Source organism: Scardinius erythrophthalmus (assembly GCF_964197995.2).
Source record: "Scardinius erythrophthalmus genome assembly, chromosome: 19".
NCBI classification, from domain to species: Eukaryota; Metazoa; Chordata; class Actinopteri; order Cypriniformes; family Leuciscidae; genus Scardinius; species Scardinius erythrophthalmus.
In genome coordinates, this window is record NC_138239.1 from 12,688,067 (window position 1) to 12,707,335 (window position 19,269).

At 36.0% G+C, this 19,269-nt stretch overlaps 1 protein-coding gene across 11 annotated transcripts in view; it reads left to right on the forward strand.

The window, feature by feature from the left end:
* Nucleotides 1–19,269, forward strand: part of eml1 (EMAP like 1) — a 51,998-nt gene that overhangs the window by 27,640 nt on the left and 5,089 nt on the right. For 3 of the 11 annotated variants that reach the window (XM_081347560.1, XM_081347569.1, XM_081347563.1), the window contains exons 2-16: nt 1,100–1,282; nt 1,589–1,642; nt 4,065–4,194; nt 8,047–8,181; nt 8,344–8,372; nt 9,517–9,543; nt 13,538–13,667; nt 14,421–14,570; nt 16,151–16,220; nt 16,426–16,536; nt 16,689–16,784; nt 16,920–17,054; nt 18,178–18,277; nt 18,615–18,766; nt 18,881–19,006. In XM_081347560.1, coding sequence (XP_081203686.1) covers nt 1,100–1,282; nt 1,589–1,642; nt 4,065–4,194; nt 8,047–8,181; nt 8,344–8,372; nt 9,517–9,543; nt 13,538–13,667; nt 14,421–14,570; nt 16,151–16,220; nt 16,426–16,536; nt 16,689–16,784; nt 16,920–17,054; nt 18,178–18,277; nt 18,615–18,766; nt 18,881–19,006 — 1,628 coding nt within the window. The remainder of the gene's footprint in view (nt 1–1,099; nt 1,283–1,588; nt 1,643–4,064; nt 4,195–8,046; nt 8,182–8,343; nt 8,373–9,516; nt 9,544–13,537; nt 13,668–14,420; nt 14,571–16,150; nt 16,221–16,425; nt 16,537–16,688; nt 16,785–16,919; nt 17,055–18,177; nt 18,278–18,614; nt 18,767–18,880; nt 19,007–19,269) is intronic. The other 8 variants (XM_081347570.1, XM_081347561.1, XM_081347566.1 and 5 more) reach the window with 4 other exon arrangements.

A 19,269-nucleotide genomic window follows, 5' to 3' on the forward strand; every position in this document is an offset into this window, starting at 1 on the left:
ACTGTTCTAAGCACGGTGCGATTGGACTGGGCTGCACGCTTATATAGAAGGATAGCCCCGCCCATAACCGAGGTAACGTTAGTAACCGAGTACCATTTCAGGGTCAGCAGCCGTTAGAGAAGGGTGCTTCAAAAACATCAGTCAGCATGTTTATATGTGATGAAAATGTTAAGCCTTCACTGACTCTTTCAAAACTACTCTGCTGGATGAGGCTTTTGGCTTAAAATTTGGTCACCAATGGTAGAAATGGAATAGACTTGATTATTAATCATTTGGGATGTGTGATGTCTGCTTTGGTTGACATTTGTAGCTTTTCTTTAACATTCAGGTTTAAATTAGCCTAATGCCATTCGTGAACCCTTTCATGTTAGTTCATAATCTTTTATTTTAAATCTTAATCATATTCATTTTGCCATTTGTTTGTTATTAAGGCATGTTGGTGAACTGAGTGTTTATTAATATGCAAAGCAGATAAGGTAATTTTCAATCTGATGTTTATTTACGTAATATTATACAATGCAGGTATTTATATTAAGTGTGATGTATGATTGTATGATTATGTGTGATGTCTGCTTTGGTTGACATTTGTAGCTTTTCTTTAACATTCAGGTTTCAATTAGCCTAATGCCATTCGTGAACCCTTTCATGTTAGTCCACAGTGCATTAACTAATATTGATTTGAATAATGTATTAGTGCATGTTGAAATTAGCATTAACTAAGATTAATAAATGCTGTAGAAGTATTGTTCATTCTTAGTTCATGTTAACTAAAGAAGTTAACTAATGAAAGTGAAACCTTATTGTAAAGTGTTACCATTAATACTATGTACTGGTGTTTCAAAGCAAAGGTTTTCAAACTGGGCTCTGGGGACCCACATTATATTTTATTAACCATTATTAATTTATTAATTCATTTGTTTATTATTCATTATGATCCTGTGGCGCCTCAAAGCAACACACCTTCATTTTTAAAGTCACCATGAAATCAAAATTGACCCATCTTATTTAATCATAAATGATATCCGTGCACATAATTTTTTTATTTATTTATAGCATTGCTTTTCCAAACGTTAGAGTTTTTTTTTTGTATGTGTTATAGATGACAGTGCCTCGGCAGCGAGCAGTATGGAGGTGACGGACCGGATCGCCTCTCTGGAGCAGCGGGTTCAGATGCAGGAGGATGAGATTCAGCTGCTCAAGTCGGCGTTGGCTGACGTTGTGAGGAGACTGAACACCTCAGAGGAGCAGCAGGCCATGCTCAGCAGGAAAGGACCAACCAAAGGTACCAGACTGGACCCTTTGTCACCTAATCTGGTGGAAAGTCCTAGAGTTTCCACACTGTGCTGTTTATTTCAGCTTTGCATTTTATCTCACCTGATTTGCTAGAAAGTGTTCAGTGTTTGCTTTAAGCCTCACTGGAAAACAGTTCTCTATAGAACCACCTGTGTGCCATTTCTTGTTTTCATCTCCATCCCATCCATGCTCCGGCTGCAGTTTTCTCTCATGTTGCTCTTCGTTTATCTTCTCTACTTTCCTATCCTCCTGTTCCCTGCCTTCAACTGTTCTCTCATACTGTGAACGTGTTTAGAAGCAGCAGTGAGGAGAGACTCTCCCTCCTCTGACAGGAGTGTTGGGAAGCCAGGTAGGGAGTGGGGCTTGTGTTTCAGTTAACGACACTGGAACTGTTCTTCACCATGCTTCAAAATGCATGAACACTGAGGACTGAGTTTTATATTAGTTTTTTTTCACTTAAGGATGCACTGATATAGCCATTTTGGCTGATATTGATAGTCCATAATCTTTTATTTTAAATCTTAATCACATTCATTTTGGTAAGGCATGTTGGTGAACTGAGTGTTTATTAATATGCAAAGCAGATAAGGTAATTTTCAATCTGATGTTTATTTACGTAATATTATACAATGCAGGTATTTAAGTGACTCAAATAATGACAAAGTTTTCATATTTCCGTGGACTAGCCCTTTAAGTGAGTGAATTATGATTTCACATAATTGAAATCATGGATAAAATCATCATAATGTACAGTAGAAAAATAAATGGTAAGAATACTTTTAAAACTTCCAATATTTCTTTCAATGTCAACCTTATCAGATAATTAAAAAACACAAATATTGGTGGATACTTTTATGATCATTGATATATTGTGCATCCCTAATGTCACATGTATTTCACAGCATGTGTGACAAAGTCTTGGCTCACATACGTATGTCTAGTGTTCTTGTGAGTTAAGTGAGATTAACACTATAAGATGCTTGATAGTGTGCTTAACAAACACTCCAGTCCTGATTACATTTAATGCTCGATTGACAATCTACCACATCCATATTTTAATATCTCTCAAAATAAAATGATCCTAGAATGAGCTCAATTTTGGTCTTATGGCTCTTATAGACTTATAGAGTATAGATTTGTTGGTGATTGTTTAACAAAGCTTTCCTACATCCACATAATCATTTGAACTGTAGGATAAACTGGATACTTAGAGTCACATGTCTTTACCGCCTCAAAGGTTTGAAACACACTTCTGCTTTGGTGTCAGACACTAATTAGCCAGACTGTGTTTGTGCTACCAAATGTCAACTTGGAGTCCAAGACTCATCCATTAAACCGTTAAAGAAGCGCTTAGTTAAGATGTACTTTGCCTAGCTCATGTTCAGTATATCTGTTCCTCTGCCTGTTTGAAGTCTGTGCAAGATGAGTCATGCTTTGCTTCTGCAAAATCCTTCATGCACCATGCAGGCTGATGTCTTTGAAACAAAAAATTCTCCTCTATTTCTCACTTGCACTTTTGCCTCATTCTTTCTTTTCTTTTTTCAACTATCTCTGTGTCGCTGCCTACACATTCATCACACATTCAAGCAGCTCTGCTGTGATGAATATTTAATAATGCAAACTCATAGGACCAAGTAAATAAAGCCTCTCTAAAGTCTATGCCGTCAGCAGTTAGACTGCAGGTGTGGATGCACTATTAAGTAAGTAAGACTTTTGTGAACCACAACTGGATTTTAATGGGGTCTATCTATTCATGGCTCAACCTCTTGCAGGACAGTTCGAGGAAGCAAGAAAAAAACTACTCTGGAATTCTTGTTCTATTCTGGTTCTTCCTAAATTCATTGAATTTGACATCTGGAAATGTTTACTGTGAGGTCCATTAATTATTTCATATATACACTACCATTCATTAGTTTGGAGTCGGTAAGATTTTTTTTTTGTAGTAAAGAAATTAATGGTTAATTAACAGTTATTCAGGTAATGCATTAAATTGATCAAAAGTGTCAGTAAACACAATAATAATGTTACAAAAGATGTCTATTTTAAATAAATGGTGTTCTTCTGAACTTTCTATTCATCAAAAAAATCAGTTTCTACAAAAATATTAAGCAGCACGACTTTTTTCAACATTGATAATAAGAAATGTTTCTTTAGTACCAAATCATCATACTCAAAAACACATTTAAAAAAAATCTTACTGACCTCAAACATTCGAATGGTAGTGTATATATAAAATAATTTAAGTCATTTTAAAGCTCAATTAAAATGAAAACTCTATAAATACAAATCTATATGCTAATATACTCAAAATTCACTTTTTTCACTCAAAATTAATTTTAAATACATTGTATATCTCTTTTGGGACAACAGAGCAAGAATATTGATGACTCATCCTGCACTACACAGATTTTTGTCCAATCAGATGCTTTCTAGAATGAGAATGTCCCTTCCCTAATACCACATTCAAGTAACTAGAAAGTATCAAATGATTGTTCATGACTATGACGTGATTAAGCCTATTGGTCATTTAAAACAAAAGGGACAAGTCCCTCTATATGTCTCGCCCAAACTTCCTGTTTCAATAGAAAATATGTCTCACACAGAACACCGAAAAAAAAAAACTTTGGCCTTTGAGAATGTAAAGTTAGCTATTAAAAGCTTGACTTAAACTGGTGCTAGTTTACAAAAAGAACAAAAACAACAGACAATGAACATCTGACTGCAGTGCTACAGTATGTGTAATTCTGTCCATGTGTCTTTTCATCTTTTAGCTAGACCAATGATTGCAGCCCTGCCCCTGAGACCCACGGTCAATAATGGTACTGGCCTGTCGAAGAAGGGTGGCACACTGCCATCACCCTCCAGCTCCAAGAAGGACAACAACTCACCAGCAACCAAAAGGTAAGAGACTAGAGGCTGGAATACATTTTGTCCAGATTTTTGTCCAAATTTGCAGTGTAGATGAAAGTCAGAGGCAGTCTGCAGATTGGAGTGCACCACAAGTGCTGCTGGTTCCCTCTTCATTGTTGTTCAGGCGATTTATTTCATGCACCTTGTGAGTGGGTGAGGTTAAGCCAGATTTACTTTGACTTGTGCAGATCAGAGTTGACAGATTCCACAGAAAATCGCTTATGATGGGCACAGACTCTTTTTAGCTTCAGACTTTTTGTTTGATATTTTGAGCCGATCTTAGAACATTGTTTTCAATTGTCACAAGTCTCTTAGAAGCGAGGCGCATGTTTCTGCGTGAGTTTGTTGTGTTCGGAATCGGAACGACTTGAAAATGTGTGTGTATGTGTGTGTGACCCTCAGTTGTTTAGTGTATGATGCCTAGCTTTTCTCTGTAACTATTTTATAAAGTCAGCAAGTGTATGATGCCTACTGTTTTGAAATCAGTTCATATTTTAGGGATAAAAGATATATCGGCTAGCATATCAGTATTGGCCGATATATGTCCTCTTTTTATGTTATCGTTATCGTTACCAATATTGGGCCGATAAATTTAAAGCCGATAAATAATTGATTATTTCCTTCAGCTGAGACTCTTCAAGTGTGCTCTGTTCACCACAATGGTTTTGAATTGCTTGAAATATGATTGGAATCACTTCAAAAAAGGAAAATGTGCTGCGAAAGTCTGTCATATAGGCTACATAAAATTATAATGAGAACATCATAACTGTGTGCTTGGGACTATATATCAGTATATAGTAATATAATATATCGGTTATCGGCTTTCAAATAAAGAATTATCGGTATCGGTCAAAATGTTCATATTGGTGCATTCCTCCATATTTTAAATGTGGTGTTTGTCAGACCCCTCTGTATGTCTGTCTGTATGTATCAGATCAATTCATCTAGTCAATTCATCATTGGTCAGACAACAAATAAATGTGTTATCTTTGCCTGGTTAAACCATAAATGACTGAAGGCTTAATCTCCTTTTTTAATTTAGAAATAAAGATAAAATTGTTAAAATCATTCGCAGTCTTTTCGCTCTATAGTGGAGATGAAATTGTCTGCATTGTTTTGCTGTACAGTGCTGGATCAGCTTTCAGTATTATAATAGACATTCATCCAGTGCATGCAAATACAAAGATAACTGTGCATGGTTTTGTCTTGTAAAGGTCAGCTCACGTCTTTATCAGAAACACAAAACCTGAAAGAAAACCTGTTCTCAAGTGAGTCGTCTGTGATGTAGGAAGCAATGCAGTGCAACTAGGTTTCAGATGACAAAGAACAAGTTCAAATTAGCAGAAACTTTCAATTTTTTTTCAAGATTCTTTGATGAATAGAAAGTTAAAAAGAAGAGCATTTATTTGAAATAGAAATCCTTTGTAACACTATAAATGTCTTTACTGTCACTTTTGATTATTTTAATGCTTCCTTGCTAAATAAAAGTATAATATATTTCACAATGTGAAATAACAAATAATATTGTTTTAATTAAGTGTAATGTTTTAGAATGACATCAGGAATCCACAATTAATAATTAGATAATTAGTATTTCTAAAATCCATAAGCCAATTCAGATTTCATGATATTCACTAGGTTAAAAATACTTCTGCAATTATGTTTTCTTGTCACTATAAAAATCTAAATTACAATAAGGGTTAATATTCATGAAACAGTCACTCTTGTGAACTTTCCAGCTGTGCAGCACCAGTGTTTCTTTAAGTACATATCATGCAGACTAATTAATGAATAAACAGACATTTGTTATTATGAGATACAACCCAGCTGATGACCCCTGCTTGTTTTGTTTGTTAGTGTCAGCTGTCTGTCACATGTATTTGTCATCCTGTGCAACCTTTCTCTCCCCGTCCCCTCCCCTTCTTCCTATCTGTTGCATGTTCTAGTCTGTCCCATCTGCCCAGGTTTCTTCTAAGGCCACCCTGCAGGTGAGAGTTTTTTTGCCAAAAGGATCCTCAATCTTCTCAAAAGTGCTGTGGACTTCTGATATTTTTATAATAAAAAGGCTTTAAGGGTCTGTTTTTAAACCATTATTCATGAACAGCTTAAAACCCTAGTCTATGAAGGTGCTTTGGGGATCCCACATGAAGTACCACTGCACTGGGAGATAAGCTTTGCTTTGATACTTGTGAAACTGGGCACTCTTTGGCTTGGACATGTGTTTTTTTCTTAGCTTCTCTTCAGGCACTCTTTCAATGCAGCCTGTAAAGCTTCTATTTCCATCATGCCTTGAAGCGAGAGCCCTGTGCAGTCTCTACGCTAACTCTATACCCACTTGCTTGTATGCCTGAAGTGCCATTATTGACAAAAAGCCTCACAAAGCATGAAGATCCTGCAGCTTATTTAACATGGAATAACACCATCCGCCAATGGCTGGGCCAGATGAACTTTAGCCCTGCAGTCTGGATTAGACTTGAGCCTGGCAACCAGTGGACTGCTGATGGGGTCTTTTCTTTTGTTGACAAGTTTTAAAGGGAACCCAGGCTCAGTTCACTCCTTTCTAATGCACAAAGACAGCAAATCAGGGCATGAACATGTCACAGAAAAGAAAAAAAAACTAAACAAATAAAATAAATTTCATTTGTTTGTTTGTCTTATATGTGTTTGCTCTGCCTCTTTGTGGATGAACAGGCTTAGGTTATAATTATAATCTCTGTTATAATTGGCTGGGATGTTGCCAGTTTTGTCTATACATTGCCATTTCCCTTTTGTCTGTGTAAATGTTTCTGTTTGAGGTATAGGCTATTGTAGGGAAATTAGGATTCATGAAAGAGATTTAGAGACAGGTGAAATATTGCAAGCTAACACAAATACATAAATGTTTTGTTACTCAATTCTGTTGTACAGTATTATATATATTCTGGAGGGAATTGGTTTGGGGATTTGTTTTTAATGACCCCTACAAGTTCGATTAAACCGTCAAAATATGAGGAAAATATTTTATATTTGTAAATATTTTAAATACGAGGGAAGAACAAAACACTTAACTTGGTTAGGGTATTTATCTAACAAAATTATTTGGCAAAAAAGGGGGAAATTACTACAGCTATAGGTTTTATTTTACTATGCAAAAAATGCATAGAAAAACAAAATGCTCACAGGAGTAAGCATACATTGACTAGAACATAATCAGTTATTAATATTTTGTTGGTGTTTTTGCATGTTTTTAATTTCTTGACAGCCTGACCAAAAATGATGTCCGCACAATTTGGCATGTTTTCATGTTTCATAACCTGTCAGAAGTGTCTTACATGATTGTGTTCCCAAACACCAGCATCCGAACGCAAGATGACATGACAGCATTTATTGCGTTTAGTCTGCACGCTTTGAGATGCAAGTGGCTTCAAGTAGCCACAGTTCCCCGATTGCAGCAACTTCCATTTTTATTACATTCACAACTTTGGAAACATATAGAGTAATAATCAAATCAGCATATTAGAATGATTTCTGAAAGGTAATATGCCATCACAGCAATAACTGGTATTTTAATTTATAAAAATATTTCTCAATTTTTCATCGAATAACTGTTGGCCCAAACTTTTGAACGGAAGAGTATATATATATATATATCAATAATTCTAAAATAAATACTAAAATTAAAACAATTCAAGCAGTATCTTCAAACCTAACATTTTGTGTCGTATTAAAAAAGCAAAATTTCCCATTCACTAGAATGTTTCAGTTTAGGAATATTTTAGTATTATCAAGTGTTGGTATTTTGTTGTGCCTTTTCTTAGGTAAGAGCCAAAATGATGTTAATATCTCTCGTTCTATCATTCATAGCACTGTGAAGAGAACAAGTTCATCCGAGCACGTCGGCCCCAACAACAGGAAAGACAGCGGGGTGGACTCCAAAAGCAATCGAACACGCACTGGTTCCACTGGGAGCAACTCCAGTGGCAAGAAAAACACAGAAAAGTATGGGAATTTATATATATTTGGTCTTTGTGCCCATGTGATTTTAAAAAATAATTTTTACCTAAAATGGGTAACTGAATAAGATGACTCATACAATCAAACATTGCACACACACATAGAGAAGCACATTTGGGTGACTTGTTTCCTTTCTCACCCCTGCAGCAAACAGAGGGAGCCGGTTTTCTGCGCAGGTAAGAGTCAGGTGTTCCCATGTGATAGAGTTTGAAACAGGACTGGATCAGTCACAAACAAAGCAATGGTTATGCTGTCATTTCTCTTTTTTACTGGACTTTCCAAAAAGTACAGACTTTGCTAACTCTTGTCAAGCACTCTAAATGAATGGCTGACCAACCAGAAGTTATTTTGTTTAGCAGCAATTCAGCTCATTTAGTAGGTGGGAAATTCAAGGGAATTTTTTTTTTTCCCAGAGCTTTCTCCCTTTGTGCTCTCCAGTCATGGCTCATGAAGCTCACTGTCTATATTGTGCTGTACAGTCTTTTTTCAGTTCATTTCGCAGTTCAATTACCTGCTCTTCTTTATCAGTAACATCATCTCTTACCAAAAACATTTCCACTGTTTCTCATTTTTGTGTTTGTATACTTATATTTTATGCTTTTATATTTATCAAATTTATATTTTTTATGCATTTGCTCACAAAATTAGAACTATAATATATATATATAAAATAATAAATTCTGTTAATATAAAAATTTTACTGTATTATAAGCATAGAAACTGCACTGAGAGAGTAATTAACATAACTCTGTAGAGTACAGGGTCTTTTTCAAATAAAAGAAGCTTGAAATTTTCAAGGTCCGATAGGCGTTTATAGTCATTGTGTTTATCTATTATACATCAGTTTTGGTCCGAAGCTGTTCAGTCTTCATTTTTTAAAAGAATACAAAGGAATTCAGCAGCAGTTCTTGGGAATGTCAGAACCAATTAGATTTGGTATCAGTTTAAAGCAGAGCGTCCAGTGTGCGCAGCCTTATGAGGCAGAATAAAATTAACTCCTCTGCCTGAAGGCGGAATTTGCATGTTCCTTATTGTATATTTGACCCAGTTGCTGTATTTAACTGTGCCAAAAACTGTGATTAATTGAAGTCATCAAGACAGCAATTCCAGATGTTAAATATACAGTACACCAAATTAATCAAACACCAGTGGAGATTTGTTAAATAGAGCGCTTGACAAATGAAACGACTTTCCCGGAGGATCTTGTAGAGTAATTACCCAGACATGGAAACCTGGGATCTTATGAACAGGGATCTGCCTTTCCATGAGCCATCTTCTGCCATCTTACATGTTTGTCTCTGTCTCTGTACGTTCACAAAGGGATGCGACGTGTGACACACTGCAAAGGTAGGCACTGTTTGTCAACTGCCCCTTGTGTGAGCAGCTCTGTGGATACAGCTTGATTCTCGAAGCCAGAGGGAAGTTATTTAAATCACTTCAGCAATTAAAGAAGGCAATTACAACTCTGCTTACACATGCAATGACAGCTGGTAGAGTTGAGAATCATTATTTATGAAGTGCCAGATACTGTAAAATTATTTCAATAAAGACCCCATGAACAACCAGTGTTTAAAAAAATTATGATATTTATGAATTAAAAATTAATGGTATTTGTAAACAAAATACATTTACATTGAAAAATATATGTAAAAACTATTTCAAAAATTAGTTTAATGTGTACACTCAATTAAGATGTGTACACTCACATGTATGTAAGGTGTAAGGAAAATATTTATTTTAGAGTTGTTGTTTTTTAAACCATATGAATCCAACATGAATATAAAGAGTATATTTTTAAGAACTAGACGTGTTTTAAACTAGATTTTTAAATGATTTTTGCCACAAAGCTGTGATTTTAAGGTGTCTTAATGAGGTTTTTGACATGTTATTGTTTACATTTCAGCTGTAAGTATCATATAATGTCCCTTTATACAGTTTAAACTGGTATTCTAGAAAGTATGGTAATCTGGCTGACTTTGACAGCTCTGGCTTCGTATTGTGACAGAATCGGCTCCCACAGAGCTGTCTTGCGTAAAGGTCTGGGTTGATTAGACAAATGCGTGTGTGATAGAAGCTCCCACCTTCCTCCAGACATGCCACCCTTCCCAATAAGCTAATGCGCACTCTGTCACACCCTTTTGAGTGATGCCAACCTGTGGTTGATTGCAGTGGAGCTAAAACACAAGCTGGTAACTCTTGAGTGATGCTGCTCTGACAGCTCCTGGGTGTTTTGCTCACTGCTCATGGCACTTGTTTTTCCACATGCACCATGGGAACACAACAGTTTCCTGCAGTCACACAGCAGCTCACTGGATGGTTTTTAGTCCAATAGTTTAATGCCACTTTTTGCTCCACGCACACATATTTGTTCTTTCAGTCCCGTAAAGGGCATTTATCATCCTGCGTCAACTAGCTCTTCGGATTTTTTTCCCCTCTGAAACTGAAGTTTGGTGTTTATCATGAATCTAAAATTAAATGTCAGACACATGCATATATATATATGTGTAGTGTGTCACTAGGTGGAAATGATTTCCCCCGAACTATAGAGCTGGTAAGTCCCGCCCATCCGTAAAACCCCAAGTGGACCTCTAGGTTGAAAAATCTTCAATGCAAGTGAATGGGAGAAAATAATTATTTTCTGGTCCCGTTTGAATTGTGCCATGAATGTGAACATATATTGTCTGTGAATTTTTTATATAATTTTTCATGTTACGAGTTTGACAGTATATTGTATGATTCTTTGGCTAGCAGTTGTGGAAAAGACATAACGAGAAAGACTACATGTCGCCTATGTGACTTCACCCCATAACACATTTTCCCTCCACTTGCCAAATCACGGTGCTAATGCTGCGATAATCTATGGAGACAGATCGAGATGCCTGTGTGTTTTGTACCCAAATGTCACCATTCAAACCAAATGGGCTGTTCTTTCTTCAGATTCCCGTCGAAAGCAGCGAAGAGTTGTAGTCCACAAAGTGCTCTCACACAAAGTCTTACCGTATCAAACTTCTACCCGCTAAATTGTAGCATTCTTCACGCGAAAAATTATATTAAAAATTCACAGACAACATATGTTCACATTCATGGCAAAATTCAAACGGGACCAGAAAATAATTATTTTCTCCTATTCACTTGCATTGACGGTTTTTCAACCTAGAGGTCCAGTGGGGTTAGCGGAAGGGGCGGGACTTACCAGCTCTATAGTCTTCGATGTTGATGCAAAATTTGGTGAACGACTCACTGTGTTTTATAGTCACCAAAAAACTCGTCAGGCAAGTAAATTAAAATAATGTATCTTCAGAATACGTTTTTTTCAGTTTGTTTCCAGTATTCCTGGTTTTCCTCTAGGATAATAGATCATATGTGCCTTCCCTACCCACTGTAATCAGCACTGTAAAAATAATTTTCGCAATCTGCATTTTTGGCTTGCTTTCCAGAAAAAAAGTAAATATATTCAAAAACCAGACCAAAATTTGTAAGAAAAATAAATGAATAAAACAAATATATATTTTTTTTTTGCAAAGATATTTTTTGAATAAATTTTTTTAGTTTATAAAAGTTTATTTTTCTTATCTCATTGACTTTTTTAAGCATAAATATCTCTAAATCTTGCTCAATGTTTGCTAAAAACAAATTTGCCAGAATAGTAGGCTAAGATATATAAACTTCAAAATATATTGTTTGAAAATGATCATTTGCTGAATTGATCTTGCTTTAATGATGTTTATGGAAAACAAGACAAAAATACTGACTGCGAAAACGATTGTTTTGCAGTGTGGTTTCTTAGTATTGTGGAAGCCTTGTCGTTTTGTTAGTATGGTGGAATCTAAATCTGTTGGACCATGTCTGATCATGATTATACTTCATCCCACCTCTCCACCCTCTCCTGCACCTGCCCTGTCCAATTTGACCACTTCACCTAGTAACCGTGCAGATCTACCTGCACCGACCGTCAAAAAGGACCGGATCCGCCGAACCCCCCAAATCCACGTCAACCGTGCCCTCGCAGTCTGCGAACACCCCGTCAGAGGCCAAGATTGTGTCTGACAGAGCGGCTCGGCTCGGGAGCCGAAAGATCCCTCCGTTTACCCTTCCTCTGAGGAAGTGTACTTCTCAGTCAGTCCACTCGCCCTCAGATATGCCCTCTTACAGGAGTCCAATCAAATCTCCCAGCCAGTATTTTCAAATCTGTTACTAAGCAAAACAGCTGTAAAATTAGCCTTAGTCAGGTGTTAAGGATCTTTATGAGTCTTTTGTTCTGTTTTGTTCTTTTTGTTTTGATTGTCACACTTTGATTTGGTTTAGTTTCATGTTGTTTTTGTCCATGTATGTTAAGCTGCATGTTCACACTTTTGTCTTTTTGCTTTTGAATAGATTTCTTTTGTTCAAGTGTGCATTTTATTAACTGTCCATTTCCTTTTCCATCATGTTTGCATGCATGCATGCATATCTGTGACTTTATTTTGTGTCTACTACTAATTTACCAAACCATGAAATTGCTGTATTCACATGCTTCTGCATTTGATTTCACAATGTTTGTCTTTACATTTAAATGGACTGTATCTCAAATACTGTACGTAATAAAATGTATCAAATCATTACCTTTTTAAATCTCACTGACCTATTTAATTATTTTCAGAACATAATATATATCATTCTAAACACTTTGTTGCAATTCCTTCTAATTCTCCTTTTGGGATAAAATTCTTTTATTTTGTCTTGGATTAACATTTAATCTCCTCTTAAAATACACTACCATTCAAAGTTTGGGGTCAATAAGATTTTTTCATGTTTTTTGAAAGAAGTCTCTTATGCTCACCAAGGCTACATTTATTTGACCAAAAATACAGCAAGAACAGTAATATTGTGGACCATTATTACAATTTAAAATAGCATATTTTAAGATGTAATTTATTCCTGTGATGGCAAAGCTAAATTTTCAACATCATTACTCCAGTCTTCAGTGTCACATGATCCTTCAGGAATCATTCTAATATTCTGATTGGCCGCTCAAGAAACATGTCTTATCAATGCTGAAAACAGCTGTGTTACTTAATATTTCTGTGTAAACCATTATGCATCTTTTCATAATTCTTTGATGAATAGAAAGTTCAAAAGAACAGCATTAATTTGATGCTAAAAAGCTTTAAAATGAATCCTTGCTTAATAAAAATATATATATATTTTTTTTTAAATGGCCCCAAACTTTTGAAAGGTAGTATATGTCTTCATTATTCTATCTCAGTTCAAATCTGGTGTCATTAACATCAACAGATGTCACAGCGATCCTTCGGTGACCCATGCATTTTCTTGCTCTAAAAATCTGTGTTGCTTTTTCTAGATGAAGGGTATGTCAAAATGTATTTGAAGGGACGACCCATCACCATGTACATGCCCAAAGACCTGGTGGACACATACTGCCTGGAAACAAAGGCTGACTTGCCTCCTAAAAAACTGAAACTAGACTGGGTGTATCCTTTTATTGCTGCATGTGAAACAGAAACGGAGCTGCATTTAGATTGATTCTTGTATTGAACGCTCATTGCTGTAAGATTGAATTACCCGTTGATTTATTATTGCAGAGAATGAGCTCGTAAAAATGTCACAAGTTAAATGATGGATGTGGTTTCTAGGTTAAAGTCATGTTAAAATTACTGCGCATAATTTAAAGCTTCTTGAACGTCGACCTCAAAAGAAAGCATTATTCACTGTGATGTACTAATTCCATATTCTCATTCCAAGTTGCTGAATTTTGAAGCTTGAAGGATGTCTTATCATATACCCTGTTTCTCTCTGGCTCAGCTGAGCACTGCAGCCTGTTGGAGTGGGATATTTTCTGTACTTCTTACCCATAATGCATTTGGTATATTCCCTGTAAAGGACTTTGTTAGACAGAACTGAGGGTTTTCACGGGAAAAGCCCTTCATTGCTGAGGTTTGTTCATTGATAAGCTCATCTACTAGTTTTTGCTCTGAAAATTGCCATGAAACGTAAGTTACCATTACTGAGTGAAATGGCTTCTCAAACAAGAAAAAATGTAGGGCGGGACTTGATTTTTGACATAAGGAATTGATTGGATGTTTGTGGTTTGCTATTGATGTGATGGGAAGTTAACAGAAATTTAAAAAAATGATGTACACAGATAAATCATTTATAATAAATACTTAAATATTCCCTAAAAAAAAATCCATTTTGATTTCATGGTGACTTTAACTATGACCCAGTTACGGTTACCGGGGCCGAGACTGTCGATCCAACCTGTACTTGCTCCCGACGGGGGAAACGGTTTACTTCATCGCCTCTGTTGTCGTGCTGTATAATGTGGATGAGCAACTACAAAGACACTACACTGGACATACTGATGATATCAAGTGGTAAGACTTACATTTCTATCAGTATGATGTCATTGTCCATGTGGTCATCATTAGCATACACTGATGTCACTCTGTAAGATCATTAGACTTGTACATTACACTTGTACATCTTTTCATCACCTCAGATATTTTAATAAACTGCCATGTTAAAAGAACATGCTGCTGCTTAAATTATTAGCCTATTCAAATATTCTGCAGCCTATATTTTTTAAAACCAATGCTGAATAAAGGATTTCTGAGCAATGTTGTTTAATTTTCTGCTTTGATGTGCAATTCTACAGAACATTTATCATTAGTTGTGTCACTGAAGGTTATTATACCATGGTCTGGGTGAATACTCGATTCTGATTGGCTGCAGGGTGTCCATTAAAAAGTGTTAGAGGACACCTAGTAAATAAACCGTCAGGCGTAACCAGGGAAACCAAGTTATTGTTTGTAAAAACTTTAGATTTCGATTGTAAAACTAATTAAAATATAAACTAATGTTTTAAAAATGTGTTATTTGGCAAGTGACCATGGTATAAGCGGGTTAATGCCTTTCGAGGTGTCCATTGTCAGGTATTAATGGACTTCGGCGGAGGCAAGTCGGTCGAAGTCGCTCCGCTGCGCGTCGGACGGTTCACACCTCGCCGTCGTCCATTTATACCTGACAATGGACACCTCGAAGGGCATTAACCCTTACTTATTCATTCCACTGTCATCCTAGAATCTGTATTTTGCCTCTGTGTAATACCATATTAATTCTGTTTGGGGCATGAGAGTATGGGATATGGGCCATTTTATACTTTATACATAAACCCCCGGTTTCACAAACTAGGCTGAAGCCTAGTCCTAGACTACAGTGCGTGTTTGAGCAGTTTTAACCGAACGCAACGTGCACTGACATATCTTAAAAAATGTCAGTACCATTGTTTTGTCTCAAGATTTACACCGGTAATGTTTTTTTTTAAGGCACGTTTATAAAAGCTACTTAAATGCCCTAATTAAACTAAGCCCTAATCCTGGCTTAATCTAAGCCCTGTCTGTTAACCCAGGCCAAAATGTAATTAAATTAGTCCAAATATATTTAACATTGAAGTGTCAGGTTCATATTGAGGACTTTCCCTATTTGAACATCCTATTTTCCACTTAACTTCCTCTTAATAAAACTATTCAACCTCCATGAGAGGTCAGTAAGATTTAAAAAAATAATAATTAAGGTTACAATTTATTTTAAGGTGACGTAGTTACATTGTACTTACTCAAATACTAACACAGCTACAACACTTCTTTGTTCTAAACACGGAAAACCTCATACTTTTTCATCTGTAGAGGAACTTACAGAATGTCTAATCTAAGTCAAAGGCCTTGAGCAAGAAAAGAGTCAACAGAAACCAAAGACCTGTGATTAAAATGTAGATGATCTGTTTCCTTGTGTTTATGATCGGTCCTGTGACTCATAATGTTCAAAGTCATTGTGTTGCGATGGCATTGACTCAAGAGACATGAACGTGGGATGTCCTCTCACTGCTGTGTCATCGCCTCACTCCTCAACAGTCCCAGCTGTCCACATCTTTAACCTCTTTTCTCTTCCCCTACAGCCTCGCTGTCCATCCCGATAAAATCACCATAGCAACAGGACAAGTGGCTGGCACATCCTCAGATGGAAAAGTAAGATTGGTTATTCAGCTCAGATATTTTAAACCGGTGTCATTCGTAACCATTGATAGCTTGATCTAGCATTATATCCTAATTATCAGATGCGCCTCAGGAGTCTGTCATAACAAATGTGCATGATCACAATCTCAAATCCACATGCTTTAAATAGAAGTTGAATTGGTCTAACATGCTCAGTGAGTCTGTCTGTGTCTGGCAGCAGTTGGCTCCTCACGTGCGAGTGTGGGACTCTGTGAGTTTGAACACGTTGCACATCCTTGGAACCGGTTTCTTTGACCGAGCTCTGGTCTGCCTCTCCTTCTCCAAGTCGGTAAGAGACAGTCAACTCTATATTATGTTACCAAATGTGCCACAGCAAAATACAGCCTACATTTGTGGGTGACACTTTCTGTATTTTCTTTTCTTTAAATGTACCTGTCATGAGAGCTTTAGAGTGATAAAAATGTCTTTTAAAACATTCAGAACGGTGGAAGCTGGTTGTGTGTTGTGGATGACTCCAATGACCACATTCTCTCTGTGTGGGACTGGCAGAGGGAAGAAAGACTAGCTGAAGTCAAGGTGAGTGCTTCATAATTGATAGCAGTGTCTACTTTTGTGTTAGTGTACCTTGTATGTCAACAAGGGCCATTCACAAGTAAACGGATTGTTTTTATTACGCACATCTTTACAACTTCTCTTTCTCTGCCCTCACAGTGCTCAAATGAGTCAATCTTTGCTGCTGATTTCCACCCGACAGATGCTAATATAATTGTCACGTGTGGAAAGTCGCATCTTTACTTCTGGTCATTAGAAAAGGGGTCTCTTGTGAAAAAACAGGGTCTTTTTGAGGTAATCTCCTTTAAGACTTTGTGGTTAGATTCAATGAAACTTTTCCATTTTATTCAAATTTCATTTTTTGATAAGTGATAGATATGGTAAAACATGTGCATGTGCATCATGCACACTAGCAGTCAAATGTTTTGACACATCAAAACTATAAAACAACACAAATGGAAGTACTGTATATGAATTTTTTAAGCTTATGGTTGAAAATTGTGCTATACAGGACTCCCTTGTAAAAGAGACTGTGTCTCAATGGGACTTTTCCTGTTTAAATAAAGGTTATATATATATATATAATTATATTATGTAGTGATGAAAAAGGTTCCAATTAAAACTTTTTTAGCTTCATCTGGTGCATAATGGGATTAACTATAAAAAAATGAACTAAAATTTTACTTGAGTTAAGAAATGTATACACTACCATTCAAAAGTCTGGGATTGATAAGATTGTTTCATGTTTTTGAAAGAAGTCTCTTATGCTCACCAAGGCTGCATTTATTTGATCAAAAATACAGCCTGTAACAGTAATATTGTAAAAAATTATTGCAATTTAAAATAACAGTTTTCTATATTAACATATTTTAAAATGTAATTTATTCCTGTGATGGCAAAGCTGAATATTCAGCAGTCAATACTCCCGTCTTCAGAGTCACATGACACTTCAGAAATCATTCTAATGCTAATTTGCTGCTCAAGAAACATTTATTATTATCATCAATGTTGAAAGATGATTTTTTGATATTTTTGTGGAAACCTTTCTTTTTTTCAGGATTCTTTGATGTATAAAAATGTTCTCAAGAAGAATTTATTAGAAATAGAAATATTTTGATTCATTAGAAATGTGCTTACTTTTACCTTTGATCAATTTAATGTGTCTTTGGCCTTGGCGAATAAAAGTATTAAATTCTTTCAAAGATGTTATATTTGTTTCCAAAACTAATTTCCAGCATTCAAGCATAAGCCTTTAGATTTAAAGGGAAACATAAATTCAGTCAAATGTGTCCAAACATTTCACTGTGTAGTTGTAGAATATATAAAACACATGTATTATCATATTTTTTGTGTGTGTGTGTGATACATCTATTGCATTTCTGCTTTAAAAATAAAGTAATATTTATGTTTCTTGCAGAAACAAGAGAAGCCCAAGTTTGTATTGTGTGTGACTTTTTCAGAAAACGGCGACGCCATCACTGGAGACTCGAGTGGAAATATACTTGTGTGGGGCAAAGGTAAAAGAATAAAAGGTTTATTATTATTAGTGAGTTATTTAGTGATTTATTTGAATGTTTTGTATAAGCCTACCTCCATTGAACTTTGTAAAATATGTATTTTATGAAATTCACTTATGAATGTTGTTTGTACAGTTGAACAGCTGTGTGTTATCTAAGGGTGAGCCTGCTGCTACCAACAAAACATATTTAGTGATAATAAAAGAGATTGTGCTCCATTTTTACACAAATCAATAAGACTCTTTTCATATAGGCTGTGAACACCTTTGATTGTTATACTGATGCTGGTTTACAGTACAGGTTTATATAATGCTTGTTTTCTGGTCATGGCTCACAGGTTCTAATCGTATTAGCTTGGCCATTCAGGGAGCACATGAGGCAAGCGTCTTTGCACTTTGCATGTTGAGAAATGGGACGCTGGTCTCAGGTGGGAAGGACCGTAAACTCATCTCATGGGATGAGAATTATCAAAATATTCAAACAGTGGAGGTAAGGCATACTTGGATATCATTTTGATGCAGTATGCATTTATATGCTTGAATAGTAGTACCAGATTCAAGCAGGTATCCATAATTTACCACCAATTTTATATGTAACTTTCAGGTGCCCGAGTTATATGGCCCTATTCGAACTGTGGCTGAAGGACGGGGAGAAACGGTTCTTATTGGCACCACCAAAAACTATGTCCTACAAGGAAGTCTGGATGGAGAGTTTATCCCCATCACCCAGGTAAGTTTACCAGTAAATGTACAATACTGAAGCGTAAATGAATAGTTATGGATATAGAATAAAACTGAGAAAAGAACCATGGTTTTCCATTGTCCTCTGGGGTCTTTGAAGTACTCCAGTGGGTTTGTTGAGAAGATAATTTAATATATATAACATATAGACTTATATTTAATTTAATAAATGATACCATAGTTATTAACCAATTTCTAAGTTCTATCTAATTATTTACTAAAATATTTTTTAGAGAAGAATGTGTCTATACT